The sequence below is a fragment of the Peromyscus eremicus genome, chromosome X (assembly GCF_949786415.1).
Source record: "Peromyscus eremicus chromosome X, PerEre_H2_v1, whole genome shotgun sequence".
Taxonomy (NCBI): Eukaryota; Metazoa; Chordata; class Mammalia; order Rodentia; family Cricetidae; genus Peromyscus; species Peromyscus eremicus.
In genome coordinates, this window is record NC_081439.1 from 29,216,988 (window position 1) to 29,236,297 (window position 19,310).

General features: G+C 40.3%; 1 protein-coding gene across 3 annotated transcripts in view; it reads right to left on the reverse strand.

Annotated features, from left to right (window-relative positions):
- Positions 1-19,310, reverse strand: part of Sh3kbp1 (SH3 domain containing kinase binding protein 1) — a 338,436-nt gene that overhangs the window by 116,292 nt on the left and 202,834 nt on the right. The window contains exon 1 of one of the 3 annotated variants that reach the window (XM_059250549.1): positions 11,654-11,699. The exons of the other annotated variants lie outside the window; for them this stretch is intronic. Coding sequence (XP_059106532.1) covers positions 11,654-11,668 — 15 coding nt within the window. The 5' untranslated portion in view covers positions 11,669-11,699. Of the gene's footprint in view, positions 1-11,653; positions 11,700-19,310 lie in introns of those variants that run through there. 3 annotated transcript variants of the gene reach the window in all.

Below are 19,310 nucleotides of genomic sequence, written 5' to 3' on the forward strand. Positions count from 1 at the left end.
CTGACCAGCCAGTCTAGGCTGTTGTTAAGCTCCAGGTCCCACTGAAATCCTGTCTCAAAAAGCAAGGTGAACATCGATCCTAAAAAACAATGCAGGAACTAGACCCCTGGCCTCTAGACACATGTGCACAAACATGGACACATATAAGATATTTAAGAAGGCTTTATGGTGTTATTTTTAGGTATTATTTTTATTATTATTTTATTTATGTATTTATTATTATTTAGGTATTTTTTATTATATGAGTTCAGGTTCATGGACTAAAAATACGAGTTTCTTAAAGGTCAGGTATACACCTAATATGTCTTCTGTGCACATAGCAATAGACTTAGAAAGGCAACTCCAATATATTTCAAGAATAGAAATCTCAGTGAGGCGTGCTGGCAACATGCCAGCAATCCTAGCATTTGGGAGGTTGATGGAGGAGGACCATGAGTTTGAGGCTAGCCTGAGCTATACCGGGAGTTAAAAGAAAAGGTAGGCTGGAGAGAAGGATCATCAGTTACGACTGTGCACTGCTCTTGTAGAGGACTCGAGTTTGATTCCTACCACTCTTGTCTGGTGACTCACAACCACTACAGCTCCAAAGGTATTCAATGCCTCTGGCTTTCATGAGCACCAGTACTCACATGTACATGCATGCGCACGTGCGTGCACGCGCGCGCGCGCACACACACACACACACACACACAAAATTAAACATAATAAAATAAGTTTTTTTTAAAGGACTGGAGATGGTTCAGTAGTAAAGAACACTGGTTGTTCTTCCAAAGGACCCAGGTTTGATTCCCAGCACCCACATGGTGGTTTACAACATCTGTAACTCCTGTTCCAGAGGCTTTAATGTCTTCTGGTCTCTGCAGGCACCAGGCACACACATAGTGCATGTGTATACATGCAGGAAAATGCCCATACACATAATTAAATACAAATGAAAATAAAAGAAACATCAAAAATAGTCAAGAAAGGAATGGAGATTCTCTGAAGAGAGGTCAAATGAATGGAAAATCAGGGCATTCCTGTCACATGTCAGCAGGACATACTCAACAATGGGGGCAAATCAAACCCATACTCTGTGCTTCCCATGAAAATGTCTCAGATGACAAGACAGAAGTGCCCTCCCATGTAAGAGGAGATCTTATTGTCCTTGACCTTTGGTTTCTGACTTTTTTTTTTTTTTTGGTTTTTCGAGACAGGGTTTCTCTGTGTAGCTTTGCGCCTTTCCTGGAACTCACTTGGTAGTCCAGGCTGGCCTCGAACTCACAGAGATCCACCTGGCTCTGCCTCCCGAGTGCTGGGATTAAAGGCGTGCGCCACCACCGCCCGGCCTGGTTTCTGACTTTTTCTATGTCTGTTTCATTAACTAGGATGAGAAGATATGATGGAGGAGGGCTGTCCTGGGCACCTTTAAATCCTCCCAAATACCTTATGAATTGAATAAGCTAAATACTTCTTGGCAAACAGTAATTCACCACCTATCAGAAAATAGCCTCATGGGGGGGGGGCTAGGGACATCACAGTGAAACAAATCAATCCTTTCTTTTGGCATCTAGTAATAAGTTTGTACTGAGTAGAAATGGTCTCTAAAAGCAGCTTTACTGGCTATGTGATCTCAGGCAAATTACTTCACTTCTCCGTATGTCAGTTTCCTCTTCTGAAATGAAGACAATGATAAAAAAAAAAAAAGCCATGGATTTTCTAGAAGGATACAATGACAAGTATGTAAAGTGTTTGTTGTTGGATTTTACTGAATTAAAAACTCAATCTGGCTCTAGTAACTGCTCAATGTTTAAACCGCTTGCTGTACAAGTTCAAGGACTTAAGTTCAGATCCCAGGAGCCCACATCAAATGCCTGGTGAGCTGGCAGCCTGTCTGTAATAGTAGTCTCAAAAAGTACAGACAGGGGTCCCAAGAGTAAGCCTCCTATCAAGACTAGCCATAACAGAGAGCTCCTCCGGCTTTGACTGAGAGACCCTGCCTCAACGAAGAAGGTGAAGAGGGATCAATAGAGGATTGTTACCAATATCAACTTCAGGCTCCTACATGTGCCCAAATACCTTCATATACAAAAAAGGCATGCACACATACATACACATGCACACCCACACACACACAAAAGGGGGAAAATCAATCATCGTATTACCTTTATGTGAATTTTAGTTTTAAAAAATGCTCTATTACAACAGTTTTTTTCCCTCCAGTGGTAGGCTAGCTGCCCATTCCTTTGCTTGGGGACAGGAGAACAGCTTTTACAAGACAGTCACAGAGCAGGGACACGCCTGGAGGAAACCGATAAATCTAGAAAGTGGGGAAGGGATGAAAAATAGCAGTCACTGCCACAGAGCTCCTGCTGCCTGGGAGGCGAAGATTAGTGTGGGAGAGGAGAACTGAGGCAGGCCAAAGGCCACAGCCCCCAGACATTTCCAGTCAACAAAGGTGGCACCTACAGTGAGTGGTCAGAACAACATCCCAGAGGACCCTCAAGCGTGCGTCCAGGCCAGCTGCTTCTGGCTGCACCCAAACTGTTCTCTACTGTTGATGATGGAAAAACAACAAGGCGTGTGTCTGGGGAAAACGGCCTGTTGTCTGAGAACAGAAAGCCTTTTATTGAGAATTTTGATACTCAGGAGCAAACACACCACCATAGAACACTATCCCAAGCCATCTTTTACAAAGCTTGGCATCCATTCAGTGATGGATGAAGAAATTCTAAATTACTGGGCCAAACACATACGCCTCCCAAGGTAACGGGTCAGATGAGACCACACACTCACATGGTACAGAGTTTTAAAGTGACTTGGAAATTACTAACAGATACTTAGCATGAAAGGTTGAATTCATAATCCTCTACCTGGAAGTGGCCAAGCCTCTCACCAAAAGCAGCACTGAAAGGCTTCTTTCAAGATTAGCAAGGGGGCTGGAGAGACAGCTCGGTGGGAAAGCTGCCCGCTGCCAAGCCTGAGACTTGAGTTCCACTTCCAAGACTCACAGAGTGGAAGAAAAGAACTGACTCCAGCGAGTCAGCACGCACGTGTGGGCGCGCACACACAAACACACGGGGACGGGGGGAGAGAGAGGATACGAGTGTGAATGAAAACAAATAAAAGAATGTAGTTTTCTAAAAGTTTTCAAATAGGGCCTTAGGGGCTGAAGGCAGAGCTTATTGGTACAGCCCCTGTTTAGTATGTGCAAGGTCCTGGGTTCAATCTCAAGTTGAATCCCTAGTACTGCCACCGTGAAAAAGGAAAAAAGATTGAGCCCTCCAGCAGTTCAAGGGATGTTTACAGAAGTCAGTAATGATATGGGAAATTTTATATAATGCTAAACAAAAAAAAAAGAAAGAAAGAAAAAATTCTGTGTGTGGAAACAATTCTATGTGTGGTATGATCTCAACCAGTTAAAAATGTATGGCCAAACAACTGAAAGCTAATATTTAAAAACAGCTTCAGCCGTTACCCCAGGGAAGGGAAATTATCAGTGCTTTTTGCTTCCTTTTTATTTTCTAGTATTTCAAAAATTATTTTATAATCAGCAAAAATGAAGTTCTAAGAGATGTAACAAAGTGTGTTAACATAGCTAAACATTACAATCTACCTTCCCACATTACTGATGTCTCTCCTGAAGGTCTGACTTGATTTGCAACAGCTCCTAGCTAGTAGTCACAGGAAGCTTTCATTTGTGTCATTTTATTTCCAAGTCATTAGTGAGGATGCTAAGAACATCAGATGTAAAGTGAATCATGACGGTAATTTGTAAGACACCGCCCATATAGAATACACTCTGTCATTTGTCGTCCCCTTCACTTAGAGCTCTTCATTGGCTCATATCCTCAGTGACTAAGTACATAATGTAGATCTTTTCTAATTAATGCTATTCCAAATAAAGTATTGGGACACTTTATCACATTTTCAAAGCCAAGAATGTATTTCCTATTCTACTAATTAAACCCATGAATCCTTTATTTGTATTTCTGAAAAGGACTTCAACTATAATCAAAGACCACACTTACAGGGGCTGAAAAGGTGGCTCAGTGGTTAGAAACAGTTGCAGGGGACCTGGGTTCAATTCCCAGCAACCTCATGGTAGCTGACAATCATCTGTCACTCCACTTCCAAGGGATTTAGAGCCCTCTCTCTGATCTCCATTGGCACCGGGCACACATGTGGTGCACATTCATATATACCGGCAAAACACTAATACACATAACATAAATAAAACTTAAAATCTTTTTCAAACAATAATGCTTACAGATTCTTCATTTCTAGTCTTTAAAGAAGTATGGCTTCAAGTAATGACAAGTGTGATCACATACAGGACTACCTACTACTGTTAGAAGAAATTATTTACTGAGGAATATCCTAATTCTGAAATTTCATAGGTTTCATAGACATTTCATTTCTTTAAGGAACATTTCCAATTAACATGATCTTGATTTGCTTTCTTTAAAAAAAATCAAGACTGACTTATACTAAAATGGGATTCTAGCTAGGGGTGAGGACAGATTGGATAGATACATTTTCTTTTAAAAAGTGTGTGTGTGTGTGTGTGCGCGTGCGCGCGCGCGCATGAGCATGTGGTGTATGTATGCATGCTAATGCTCTCTACATTATTTTCTTTAAATAGGTCTTTCACTGTACTTGAAGCTTGCCGTTTTGGCTAGGCTAGCAGGCTAGAAAGCTCCCAGGATCTGCCTATCCTCGCCCACTAAGGCTGCAGTTACAGGCATGTCCAGCCATGTCCAGATTTTACATGGGTGCTAGGAATTTGAACTCAGCTCCCCTTGACTTCACAGCAAGTGTTCTTACCCACTGAGCCATCTTCCCAGTCCCATAAGCGCACTTTAATAAGGAATTTAAAAAATAATTTCTAGTCTTGTAGAGCAGAAGTTTAATATGGTCTATACTTGGCTGTCTTTCACATTCATTCACATTTCATTCATTTAATGTCAGTTTAAGAGCAAATATGAGGAGGAAGAACACAGTTCTCTCTAGGCTGTAATTCTCTTTAAGATGCCTGAGTTTTAGACAAATTAGATCCCTACCATATGAGCAAATGGTAAATGTTTCACCATTCATTTTTCAAGTTTTAACTCTTCCGTGCTAAAATATTTCTGTCTCTCTTTTTCATCTATAACATACACAAAAACACCAAACTACACAACACATAAATGAAGAAAACAGGGAGTCACTAATTTTACTCATGTGCTTTTCTCATTTGACTATGTTACTTTTTAGTTTGGTTTTTACTATAATTTTTAGACAGGGTCTCATTATGTAGCCAGTTAACCTGGAACTCACTATGTAGACTAGGCTGGCCTCAAATTCACAGAGATCTACCTGTCTCTGCCACACAAGTATTGGAATTAAAAATATGCACACTTATCATGCCCAACTTTTTACTTTTTTCTTTTGAGGTGGAATCTCATGTAGCCCAGGCTGGTCTTAAACTAGCTATGTGGTGGAGGATGACCCTGAGCTCTACCTGCTAAAGTCTAGGATCACAAGCATGATTGGTTCTGTTGCTTTTTAAGGGGCATTTTTAAAGGATGACTAGACAAGACAAGCTATCCAGTAAAATAACTCCAGGAATGTATTTTTGGTCTTCAGTGATTCCGTGTCCTCTTCTTCTGTCACAATGGAGAATGCTTGCTTCAATGCTCGCCTGCAAGCAAGCTCCCAGAGCAGCAATCCCTCTTTGTGCCTTACACAAAGCCCTGCTATAGGCTCCGCACAGGGAAAACACAATACAGATGCATGGAGGACAAAAGAGGACAAAGACCAGGAATGGTACTTTTCGAATGAACAATACATTCGTTACTTCTGGTTTATTATAGTATATTTAATATGATTCTAGCAAACATGTTTTAGATGGGTCATGCTCCTAAAATTTATAAAGATTTACAGCAAAAAGATTTCTACATTCTTACCCCCATAGCCCAACAAAGTGAGTTTATCAGTCTTCACCACAGGCTGCTTCTCCCTTATTCCCAAAACCTGATCATCATGATTCAAGTCATGGGGTTTCTCCTTTCTGCCATTAGTGGAATCAGGGAACAGTCTCAAATGCTGTGAAGTCTAATTTCCTCACAGACATTGCTTAGCTAACTCTGTTGGTTGTAATGCCTAAGTCCACAACTCCAGATATCTAGTTTCAGGATGAAATTAGTTTTCATGAGAGCTGGAGAGATGGCTCAGTAGTTAAGAGTACTTGATGCTCTTACACTGGACCCAAGTTCAATTCTCAGCACATACATGGTGGCTCACAACCATCCATAACTCCAGTTCCAGGGGACGTGATGCCATCTTCTGACCTCTATGGGTAAGAGGCACAAATATGGTGTGTGTGTGTGTGTGTGTGTGTGTGTGTATATATATATATATATATATATATATATATATATATATGCAGGGAAAATACTGACAGACATAAAATAAAATATATGAATCTAAAATAATCTTTTAAAAACTAATTTTCATTTACTGCCTTGTCTCATAGCTCCTTAGGATATCTCTGGCCTCTCTGTAGTCAATTCCATGGCAAGATCAACCATCAAAGACTTCTGAGAGTTGGAGCAGACAAAATTCAAGGTTTGCTTTCACACAAACACACTGCTTTACAGCCCCATATAGTCATTTTTTTACTATAATACTTTGAAACTTGGTGATCCCTCTATGACCTAGATGCCTCTCAGCCTCTCATTAACTTTCTTAAAACTTCATTTTGTCTCTATTCAGCATAACAACATATGACCAAAGGTCACCAAACCCTGCAGTTGTTTGAATTCTTCTTTCTCTGTTTCTAATGATGCTTAACTGTAGAGGTGTTATTGGGGGTTGAAGCAAAAATAAATTAATTATAAAATTAGACATGCAACATCTATGAGGCATGTAGCTCTCCCAGTGCAGTAACTGAACAGGGTTAAGCACTGTGCCTCGAGAAATAGAGAAACTACTTCAGGCCCTAAAACCATGACACTCTTAGCATCATCACTTCAGTTATTACCAGTTTCTCCTCACAGCCTAGAAAAGGTACCCAGGAGAAGCTGTTTCCTGGTGGAAAGTGAAAGTAGCCCTGACTAAGAAGACAAACTACAAAGAACAGACTGAACAGATGCTACCAAAACAAATGGAGCAAAACATATTAAAATCGCTGGCGAGTGAAAATGCTTAGCTGGTGAAAGAATAAGAAAGCGAAACAGTAAATTCACCCTTCCCACCTCCAAGTTCCTAATCTTAAATGAACAAAACAGAAAAACAACTTCTAAGTGATCCAGACCTCAGTTTTCTGCCATCAATTTCCCAAACCCTGCCTGCTGGATTCCTACAAGTGCAAGGGTGAGTTGAATCGAGGTAACACTTCAATTAACACTCAGAATGGTAGGTCGCATGAAGTGGTTTTAAGGGTGACCTTTTGATGAAAGGGAGCCATTTACAGAAATTCTAGCACATGCCTTGTTCATGAATTGTTACTTTTAAAGTTGAGTGCAAAGCACCTATTGGAAGTATGCTTACGGCTGCCATTTGTGGCCTAGAGCATGCAGGGGCACACATTTATTTGGGGACCTGGCCTGAGCAAAGGATTAATTTTGTACCAATTAAATGGGCTCCAATGCCATGAAGAAATACAAGTTGCTGACCTCCTAAGCTCTACAATTTAAATTTGTTAAAAGTGAGAAAACACAATACAATTCAACTAACATCAGCAGAATAGTTTGTTTTCAAGACACCAATTTTTATAGCATTGAATTTATTCTACCTACTGAACTTCAGTTGGTCAGAATCTTATTTTACAACTAGTTGAGAATATCAGAAAATCAGGCTAAGTACAAAAACATGATCATTCCAATGGCCAGCCAGATATACACATGTCCTTGGATATCAAGATCCAAAAGCAACAAGCAATCTCAGGAATAAATATTATGAAATAATCATTAGTGTCAGTAAAGAACAAAAGAGGACAGAATATTTGCCAATAACTGTATGCCCCATTGAAGAATATCAATCAGCATTTATAAATAATTCAGCAAATACATCATAAAAGGAAGGACTGCCATTTCTTACTCCTGAGCAATTCTATAATAGAAGACAAGAGAAAATCAACCATATAGCTAACTCTTCCCACTAAGAGGAAGTCAGTTAGAATGAACAAAAGCCCACCGGAGAAATTTTAACCTTCCAAGTAAGGGGGGTAAGCTACATGAAAAGTACCAGGATACTACTCCCTGTTTGTTTCTTTGAGGAGTATGGAAAAGAGGGATCTGGTTCTTCCTCCAAGTGATATGCAATCTTTTTTTGCACTTGTGCAAATATTCGGCCGCTTAATGGTGACTCTGAGGCAGAAGACCTTTTCCCCAACTCTTTAACTCCTCTGTTATCGGATGAAAAAAAATAGCAATCGTCTCCTTCCATGACAGCCATCATGGACACATATTAAACACCTGACATTTGCTAGGATAGCTGCTATCAAAAACAAAATAAAAGCAGGAAATAGTGTGGACAAGAGATGATGCAGAAAAATTAGAAAACCCGTGGACTGCTAGTAAGAATGAAATGTGGTACCACCACTGTTGAAAACACTATGAAGGTCCCCCACTACCTTAAAATTAAAATTATCATATGATCCAGTGAATAGATACAGAAAGCAAAATGGAGTTTGCCAGCAGTTTAGGGGAAGGAACTATAGGGCGTAACGTTTAATGGGTAGAGTTTTGCAAAATGCAGAAGTCTTGAAAATTAACAGTAATGACAGCTGCACAATGGTATGAATGGAGCTAATGCCACAAGCAGCTTTGAGAACACTCGGGGGTTGGGGTTGGGGGTTTCGTTTTGTTCTGTTTCTCACTCCATAGACCAGACTTGCCTTGAATTTATGGAGATCCTTCCTGCCTTAGTCTGTGCCATGCTAGGATTCCAGGTGTCTATTCCACACCCAGTTGTTGAAAGCTTTTGGGGATTATTTCTACAAGGAAGTTAATCTAGGTGTGAAGCATTACAAAAAGTGAACATTTTATCCCACTGGTAGTAAAGAAACCATATATTCAGGTTGTTTTCACTTGAAATAAAATCAAAGTCACGTAAGCCATTAGACTTGGAAATTTCTCTTTTAAAAATTCAGCTTGAGGAACCAGGCAGGGCAAATTTATAATCCCAGAATGCAGGAGGTGGAAACAGCAGGGATCAGGAGTTCAAGATCACCCTCAGCTACATAGTGAATTTCAGGCCAGCTTCAGCTATATGGAATTCTGCCTCAAAATAAGAAAGGAAGAAGGAAGGGAGGAAGTATGGGAGGGTGGGAGGGATGAAGGGAGGGAGGGACGGAGGGAGGAAATTTATCAAGGAAATAACTGGGTGAGATGTAATGATATATATACATATATACATGTACATACATATATATACACACACAACAATATTGGATGTTTGTTTGAGACAGGGACTCTCTAGCACAGGCTAGCCTGGAACTATGTAGCCCAGAGTGTTTTCATATTCATGGAAATTCCCCTGTCTAAGCCTCCTGAGTGCTGGTACTGTAGATGTAAGCCATCATGTCTGGCCTAAGAAAACATTCTTAGTTTTTAATATAAGGGTATGAAAAAACTATTAATGATAGAAGCAATCTAAGCAGATATGAAGTGGAGTTTGGTTCAATGAACAGTATTGTAGCTCTCTGATGGCTAGAGATCTTAAAAAATACCATGTAGTTACCTAACAGAAAAAGGTGAGCCATACTCGTTAAGTTTTCAAAACAGGAAGCATGTACTATGGCCCTGTTGTTGGAAGATTAGTGAGAGGTGTGCCCCACGTGCATACATATTCTGGCTCAGAAAAAGTCTGGGAGAATACACATTAAAATGTTAATTATAATTTCTCCAAATATGAGACTAAGAGTAGTCTCCATTTCTTCATATACTTCAACTATGAGGCACTGCTTTCACTATTATTATTACTACAAAGAACTTTTGACATGAGTGAAGCAACAAAGCTATTTAATTTTTGACCAACAGGCAAATGGATTCAGGAAGCACTCTCCTACAGTAAGTAGCTTATAGCCTTATAGCCCTGGAAACATGAGGGAACCAGCAGAGCAGGAACCAGCAGGGGCCAGCAGGGCACTCTACTTTTCCCATCTCCAGGGCCTTGCCTGAGGGCCAGATAAGCTCCCTGAGGACCAGCAGCTGCTCAGTCTTCCCCACTCATATCTTAAAACCTACTGGGCTCTGGCTACTTCCTGCATCAAAAGTTAAACTCTGGGTTCTTTATCACAAGTTAGAAGGTATGGAAGGACCGGGACAGAAGAGGACAATGGTGGAGAGGGACCAACAAGAACAAAGCATAATGACACAAATGTATGAAGATACCAAGAAGAAACCCATTACTTTGAATTCTAATCTAAAAAATTAATTAAAACGAATCAGCTCAGAAAAGTTACATCTAGAGGACCAGCAAATGTCAGATCTCTTTCCCTGGGGGTTGCTCCCAAGCTACTGCAAATGAACTTTATTTTATTCAACACATGGAGCTCCCTCAAATGTCTGTCTCTGTCTTCCTAAGTAAGCAACGGATGCTATTTAAAAAAAAAAACTATCAAGAAATTCTCTTATTCTTAAATAATGTGCTGAAACAATCAGCTTCATTCTTGCCACACTATTTTCCCTTTTAAAAAAAGTTTCAAAAAAGTTTTAAGTTAAAGCCAATAGAAAAAGACATCAAGGGACATATTTTACAGACTTTGCCTCTTCCCTTAAATTTCTGGTTTTTAGTGAGACACCAGGCTATGGAAGACACACAGTAATCACAAGCCTTTTCTTATCCTGTGGTTTATTTAGGGAATTTTATTTTGTGTCTGGAAAATAACAGACTTCTGCTTTTAGGTAGACAAATAATGAAGGACTCAGAGAAACATGACCACCTTCTACTGGCCAACTTAAGGATTCAGAGAAATATGACAACTCTCTACTGGCTAACTTTTAGAAAAGCAAGTAATCCACAAATACAAACACAAATATAAACATTCAGCCCCACAGAGGCAAATATCTTCATCTCCAAAGTAAGCAGTGCAATGGCCCCTGAAAATCACTACTCACAGTTTCTCCATTCACAAGGAAAACTCCAAATGTCTGGGACCCCCAAAGGTGAAATGCCCCAGAGCTGGCTTGTTCTGTGGAGATGTTCTTCTCTCCTAAACTAACCTGAAAAGCAAGCTGGATTTGTTGACTGCACAAACATCTGTAATTGCTAAACATCTCTGTGACATGGTGCAACAGTTAGTTACTGCTTGTGCAAACTGCCCATCTAAATTACTCTCTGCAGTATGAGCACATGAAAACCAAGGCACAAAGAAATTGGAAACATCTGTAAAAATTAATGGCCAAATTGACCAAAGCCGTGGGGTGGGATGGGGGGGGGGAATCAAAAAACAGCTAAATAGCTCCAGTGCAACATTTGACTTTAGAAAAATCACCCTTACATTTGAAAGGTTCTTTCTGAATCCATCCAACAGCGACTGCCCCCTCCACTGTGGGATTCCAGCTGGCCCAAACATCATTTTAACAGAGCCGTGGAAACACAGAACAAGTCCTACTATAGAATGCTATACATAAGACACAGATTAAAAGGATCTAGTTCCTCTCTAAAAGAAAAGAGAAAGAAATACCTCTTCTCCCATCATGCAGCCAAGCCTCCTCTCTTCCGTTTGTAAAGGTCCCAGAACTACCCTGAAATCCTCCCACTTCCTTCAAACAGCCAAAGGCACGGAGCCTGAGGACCCAGCCTAATCCTGAGTCATACTTGGGACCAAATGAGGAATGGGAAGAACAAAGCTTGCATTTGTTTCTGGTTCAGGAAGCCAGGGCCGATTCATGGCTTGGGTGGCTTCTCCAGAAGTCCTCCTCCCTCACCTACATCTCTGCAGCAATGTAGGTTGCCTCCCGGTGCCCAAAGGTGTGACCATTAGGACAAGGAACTCACTGAGTATTTATTTGGCAGGACTCAGTGACCACTTGTGGGATTTTTTTTTAATGTGAGAGGGAAAATAAAAAGCTATCTTTCAACAGATTACATGCCTGGGTAGTAAAGGATATATAAAATATGTTATAAAAAGTACAAATACTTTTATAGAAATAAAATCAGTCATACTATACAAAAATTGCCCTAAAAATTAAAAAAAAACTAAAGGGAAAACAGCACTTACTTTATGGATATACTTCCCCTAGGAAAAACAGTAAGACTGCCATCATGTCATCAGAAATATCCCAACAGACTAGAATGAAGTATTTAAACATCTTGTTTTCCCTTAAATGAGATACCACATGAATTACCATTTTAATGATTTTAGAGCCCACTGGTGAAGAGTTCAAAACTCTGGAGCCACAAGATGAGATAAAAATTCCAATTAGGTCATTCTCAAGCTATATAATCTTGAGCAAATTAAACTTTGTTCACCTTGATTTTCTCATCTATAAAATGGGACTAATGGAACAGAGAATATAGTTCAGCAACAGAACACTTGCCTGGCATGTGCAAGGTTCCGAGTTTGACTCAGAACTACAAAAGGGTAGTAATAATGGCACAGACCTACAGGATTATCTAGGTGACTAAATGATATACAGAAGACTACATGCTTACAGAAGAATCTGGTACACAGAAAGCTCCTATTATTACTAGCCACTACTACAAGTTCAGGACAACTTCACAAATCAGCAGTATCTTCTTCTTGCCATGTTTCTTGTATTCTTAGACTTTGATGCCCTGTTTAGTAATGAACCATGGTTAATATTTAAGTCTCTTAATTAATCCAACTTAAAAATAATATATTCTATACTTATTAACTGCCTGCATTGTGGCCAACTCTAGGTGGCTTTAAGTGAGATGTTGCCTCAGTCCTCAAGAAATGTATAATCTGAGTAAATATGACACAGATCTGTTTATATATGACATACATAAAAGCAGTGTGGGAGATATCACTAGGTGTAAATGACCAGTGTGACACAAGAGCTGAGGAATTAGCATTTGGAATGCAGAACACAGATAAGAAATCACCTTATCAAAACCTAATTAGGATGAGAGAGAACAGACAAAGCAGCCCAGAGGAATTTCAATTCATTTCTTTCGACACTCCTCCCTCAGTGAAACGCAGCCTAAGTGCCCAGGCCCTAAGTATCGGCTTCGCAGAGTGACTTCTTCCAGAAGAGTCTAATATGGAAGGAAAGCAAAACAAAATAAAAGACAACTATGAAACTTCCCAGGGGACAAGCCTGCCTACCCTCACCTCAGTCAAGGTGAACAAGGTCAACAGTGAAAAGGGCAAGTGATTTTGATAGCACGAGCCCTTGGTAGATGATGTAACATGAATGAGCCTCCATCAACAGAAAACCTTCAGACAAATGCCAATTGAAGAACACTCTACAAAACTCATAATTACCAAGGTCACCAAAACAAGAGGAATCTAAGGAATCAGGGTGACTAAATATGATGCAGTATCCTGAATGACAGCCTAGAATTAAAGAGAAAGTACAAGGGCTAAAAACTAAGGGTACGTGAATAAAGTTTGGGCTTTAATCTGTGAGTACACATTGACATTGGCTCAGGCATTGAAAACAGATACCATATTAACATGGGCTGTTAACAGTAGTGAAAGCTGGGTATGGAGTGCATAGAAATTCTGTATTACTACCTCTCTATAAATCTAAAACCATTCCACAATGGAGAACTAATTTAAAAACTAATTAGAAAACCAAAACAAATTAAAAGTTGAGCATGGTGGCACAGGCCGGTAATCCCTCCCATCACTTGGAAAACAGAGACAAGAAGCTGGGGAGTTCAAGGGCATCTACAGCTTCATAGTAATTTCAAGGGCTTGTTGGGCTACATGAGACCCTGTCTCCAAAAATCTAAATAAATAAATACTAATTATGATAGGTGTACACAGTACCACACACCTATAGTGAGCATTTGGAGGGTGAAGTACGAGGGTAGCCTGGACTACATAGGAAGCTTGAATCTGGCCTGGGCAACATGAGAGCCTGTTTTTTAAAAAAAGAACTAATTGGAAAGATAAATTTGTTGAATGTCCATGTATATATAAATGAAACACATAGGTGATATTTATACATATACACAATTATGTGCATATATATATATACAAATGCAAATGTAATTAAACAACGCCCTCCTAACTTTATTTATCTATGGCTAGTTCATCTATGAACAAAGATAACAGAATGCTGACTCCTGGCTTTTTGATTCCCCAAACACAGAGAACAATTTTCTTTGAAAGGAAATTTGGCTCTTCTATCAGTTCTGCTGCCAATCCAGGCAATGGCAGCCTGGCTTAAAGAGTGTTCATGAGGTGGGCCCATCTGCCCCTTTCCAGGAGCTACTAGAAGTTCCTGGTGCCTGGCCAATTAGTCACCAACCACAGAGCTCTGGGCTGGCAACTCTCCCAGCTACTTCCTCTTCAATCTCTAGAACACATTCCCAGGCACCTCCCTAGTTATCTCCCTAAAGTGCAAATCATGCTGCTACACAGCTGAACTCCTCCACCAACGTGCCAGCCCACCCAGAAAAGGTGCAGCCTATGAGCAGACTGGCAGAATCTCATGGAAAGAGGCACCACTTCCCTTCCAGCTACCTATCACCATCACCACATGACAGTCCTTGCCCTCTATTCAATCTACCTATTTGCCCCTTCAATGTAATCACACTTTCTCTTTATCCATACACATACTGCCAGGACCATGACTTCCCATCATCTTTGAACACTCTGTTCAGTATCCATGTTCCTTGAAAATATCTCCACATACTTCCTTCCTTCTCAGCATCCCAGGAAACTTCTTTCCTCCTGATTCTCACTGATAATATGGACATAACTCTGGTAGTCCTTGTCCTTGCTTTGTAGGGACCTTTATACACACAAGTTTGTCAGATCAAGGGATAATCCAGGCAGGCATAGTAGTATATGCCTATAATCCCAGATCTTGGAAGACAGAAACCAGAGAATCAGGAGTTCATCATCATCCTCACCTACATAGTAGGTTGAAAAATCAGCCTAGACTCCATGATACCCTGTCTCAAACAAAACATAAATAAAAGGTGTGGGGACAATCCATGGTATCAGTCTAGAAAAGTCTAGAAATGATAACTGAGCCAAGGAATGACTTAGGAGAGAAGTGTTAAATTCCAATTAACTAGATCAGACCTACCCCACTCCAAATCAATAATCATCCAGGCAAACAAATAAGCAAAACCATTCTGCATTTAATATGTAAATATAGCATCTAGGCCAGTGGTTCTCAATGTTCCTAATGTTGCAATCCTTTAATATAGTTCCTCATTTTGTACTGACCCCAACCATAAAATTATTTTTGTTGCTGCTTCATAACCGTAATTTTGTTACTGTTATGAATTGTAACATAAACATGTGATATGCAGGATGTCTGATATGTGACCCCCCCCTCAAAGGGCACAACGCATAGGCTGAGAACCACACTGTTCTAGACATACGACCTAGCCAATCTTTCAATGTGGACTGCCACCCATTCATCATTTACAGAGAAATCTCAGAGTGCCACTGATGATCTATGCAAAGAATTTGGCGATGCTTCATTAAATGAGTAAGTGAGGCAATTAATGAATAAACGAAAAAGGCAATCTTCAGCTAGACCACAAGCACAACACAAACACAATGAGTTTTCCTTTATAATCCTTTTAACTGGATTAAGACAAAACACACTCTTCACTTAGCTAGTCTACAAGCATTTACTGAAGACCAACGATACATAGTAGTTTTAACATTTTTTTCAAGGAATTGTAAATACAATAGTGACTAATGCAGACAAGGTCCAAAATTATGGCATTTACTTTCTAGTGGCTGATTTCAGACTTGGTAATATGAAACAAACAGTTACCACAAGTATACCAAAATGCAAGTCTACTATTGGAGTTTCAAATCTCCCATAACCAAAAGCTAAGGAAATGTGGGATGGAGAGATGGCTCAGTTGGTAAAGTGTTTGCCATGCACACATGAGGAATTCCTAGCACTCAGGTAAAAGCAGGCCCAGCAGGTGAACCTATAGTCTTGGCGCAGGGGAGGTAGAGGCAGGCGGAGCCCTGTAACTCACTGGCCACCCCGTCTAGGCAAACTGATGAGCCTCAGCTTCAGTGAGTGACCCTAACCCCAAAACTAAGGTGAAGGAAGGCCAGACAAGGAAGCGCATGCCTTTAATCCCAGCACTTGGGAGGCAGAGGCAGGCAGATCTCTGTGAGTTCGAGGCCAGCCTGGTGTACAGAGTGAGTTCCAAACAGCCAGAGCGACACTGTGAGACTGCTTTAAAATAAAAAAAGGTGGAGAATGACTGAGGAAGATACCTGACATCAACCTCTGGCATACACATTTACACACTACATGAACACTCTCTCTCCTCCCCCCCCCCCTCAAAGCAATGGTGCTAGAAAAGGTACTGCTATTTATAACAGCTCCTTTCTAGTAAAAAGAACCTTAACCAAGTGATTATTATATGACAAGCACTTTTCTAATCATTGTACATATTACTTAATCCTCACAACACCCCTAAATGACAGATCATCCTGTTATTCTAATTTTAAAGATGAGGAACATAAAAGCACTATATGACTAAATTGTCCTAAAAGAAGGCACAGTTGGGATTTGAACCTAGCCTATCTGGCCAGACTGTTTAATACCTATCAGTACTCCTAAAAACACAGGTTTTTTGGTTTTGTTTTGTTTTGTTTTTGGTGTTTTGAGGTGCTATTTCACACAGCCTCAGGCTGGCTTCAAACTCACTATGTAGCTGAGGATGATCTTGAACTGTGGATCCTCCAGCCTCTACCTCCTGAATGACCCTACAAGATTACACCTTGCTTATGCAGTGCTGAGGAGCAAACTCTAGGCTTTCTGCATGCTGGGTAAGCACTCTGCCAACTGAGCTCTATCCACAGTCCTTAGAAATACAGTTGCAAGAGCTTCTGAGAATATAAATCTTGGTGATGATCTGGCTGCAGTTAAATATTTCTTAGAAAACACACTAGGCTGAGTGTTTCACAAAGCGAATGTCAAACATACATAAAACAGAAGAAAGCATCCAATGTGTCATAAAGTAAGCCCTGGGGGTAGAGGGATGGCTCAGTACTTAAGAGCACATACTGCTCTTCCAGAGGACCAGAGTTTTATGCCTAGCACCTGTAAGGCAGCTTACCACCACTTGTAACTCCAGCTCCAGGGTATCTGGTGCTCTCTCCTGACTTCCACGGGCACCTGCACTCACATGGGGCACATGGCTCACGAGAGTGTATAAACACACACACACACACACACACACACACACACACACACACACACACACACACTTAAAAAATAATTTTAAAATAACCCTGTAATACTGTTTCCGATTCCCTACCAACCCCTTCCCCACTTTTCCTAGACAAGGAAATAGGGATACAATGGGAATAAATAAACTGAAGTCTGAGAACCCCATATGCTTTATTCAACCAGTGTGCATCATAGTGGATCTGCTCAGTGAAAGCCATGGAGTTTCCAATTACCCTAAAGATGTCATATAACCTTATCTTTCCATCCAAATAAGGAATATCCAATAGGTTAAGTCTTAGATGATTTTTTAAATGTTATCAAGTTGTGTTTTATTAGTCCAAGAATATAGTAGCTCCCGGGGCTCACCAGGGCTTGTTTCTCTTCAAAGGATTGGAGACTATGGTGGTTTGAATTAAAAGGGTCCCTATAGGCTCATATGTTTGAATACTTGGTTCCCAGTCTGTGGAACTATTTGGGAAGGATTAGGAGGTGTGGCCTTGTTAAAGGGGAATATGTCACTGGGGATAGGCTTTGAGGTTTCAAAAGACCACACCGTTTTTAGTTAGTGCTCTCTGCCTCCTGCTTGAGGATCAAGTTGTAAACTCTCAGCTACTATTTTAGACCATGCCTGCCTGACTACTGTCATGTTCCCCACCATGATAGTCATGGATTTGTCCTCTAAACTTTAAGCCCCACATGAACTCTTTCTTCTACAAGTTGACTTGGTTGTGGTATCCAATAGAAAAGTAACTAGGACTTTTATTTCTAAATTTATATTTAGAGGGAGAGAGAGATTGAGGGGGTATATGTGTAAATACCAGAGAGAGAGAGAGAGAGAGAGAGAGAGGGAGAGAAAGAGAGAGAGAGAGAGAGAGAGAGAGAGAGAGAGAGAGAGAGAGATATGCAAATACCATAGTACATTGTATTGAGGTCAGGGGACAGCTTGAAGGACAGAGTTTTTCTCTTCCTGAGGATCAAAGTCAAGTCACCAAGCTTAATGGCAGGGACCTTTGCCTGCTAAGCCGTCTTCTTGGCCTCAAATCTCATATTCACAACAAAGGTCATTATTTTGTTTGGTTGTTTGAGATAGGGTCTTGCTATGTAGCACCGGATGGCCTAGAAATTATACAGACCAAGCTGGCCTTTAATTTGCAGTGATGCCCTGCCTCTGCCTCTGGTGTGCTGGGAATACAGGCAAGTATCACCTGGTACTTATATAGTTTAATGAATTTTTACTAGAATGGATAAAAAGACTACCAGAGATGTGAATGAAAATATTAAAATTCTCTTAACTGCAATTTGGCTGATTGAAACAATTGATTTATGACTTCCATTTACATACAATTTAAATTTTAATTCTCTGCCACAAACAAATGCTTCAATGTTGATACCATAAAGGTGTTAATTTGAATGACTGTAATTCTATAAATGAGATTCAAGCTGATGGGAGTTGAAAAAGAGACTGCCACAAATAAAGCCTAGTAGAAAATATAGAAATACAAAATCCTTTCAAGAAAGAGATGTCAGAAATCTAAGAAACATTATATACTTCCGACCTGCCAAACCATAATGCTTCAAAATATCTTTTCCAACTTGGCTAAAAAGACTGACTCCAAAATGATTAGGGGAGCCAAGACTAGTCCTGACTATAGAGCCCAAACATGGAATAAGTTGGCACCAAAAGCAAGGACCACTCTGTATAAAAAGCCATACCAAGTTAGGTCCTGGGCCTCAGGCAAATATCTGCAACTTATTTACAAACGTCGTAACATCTGCCATCCTTTATCTAAGTGGTTAGTGGAGAGCAATCATCTCAGGGACTCACCAACAAGTGCTCTAAACTGCTGAGCCATGTCTCCAGGTCCTATTGATAGATTATACTTACATCTAAGCTTAATTTAAACGGAAACATTTCCCCACAAGTTTCCTTTCCGGTAATCTCTACTAAAGGAATTTCGAACATACACAAAAATGGAGCATATA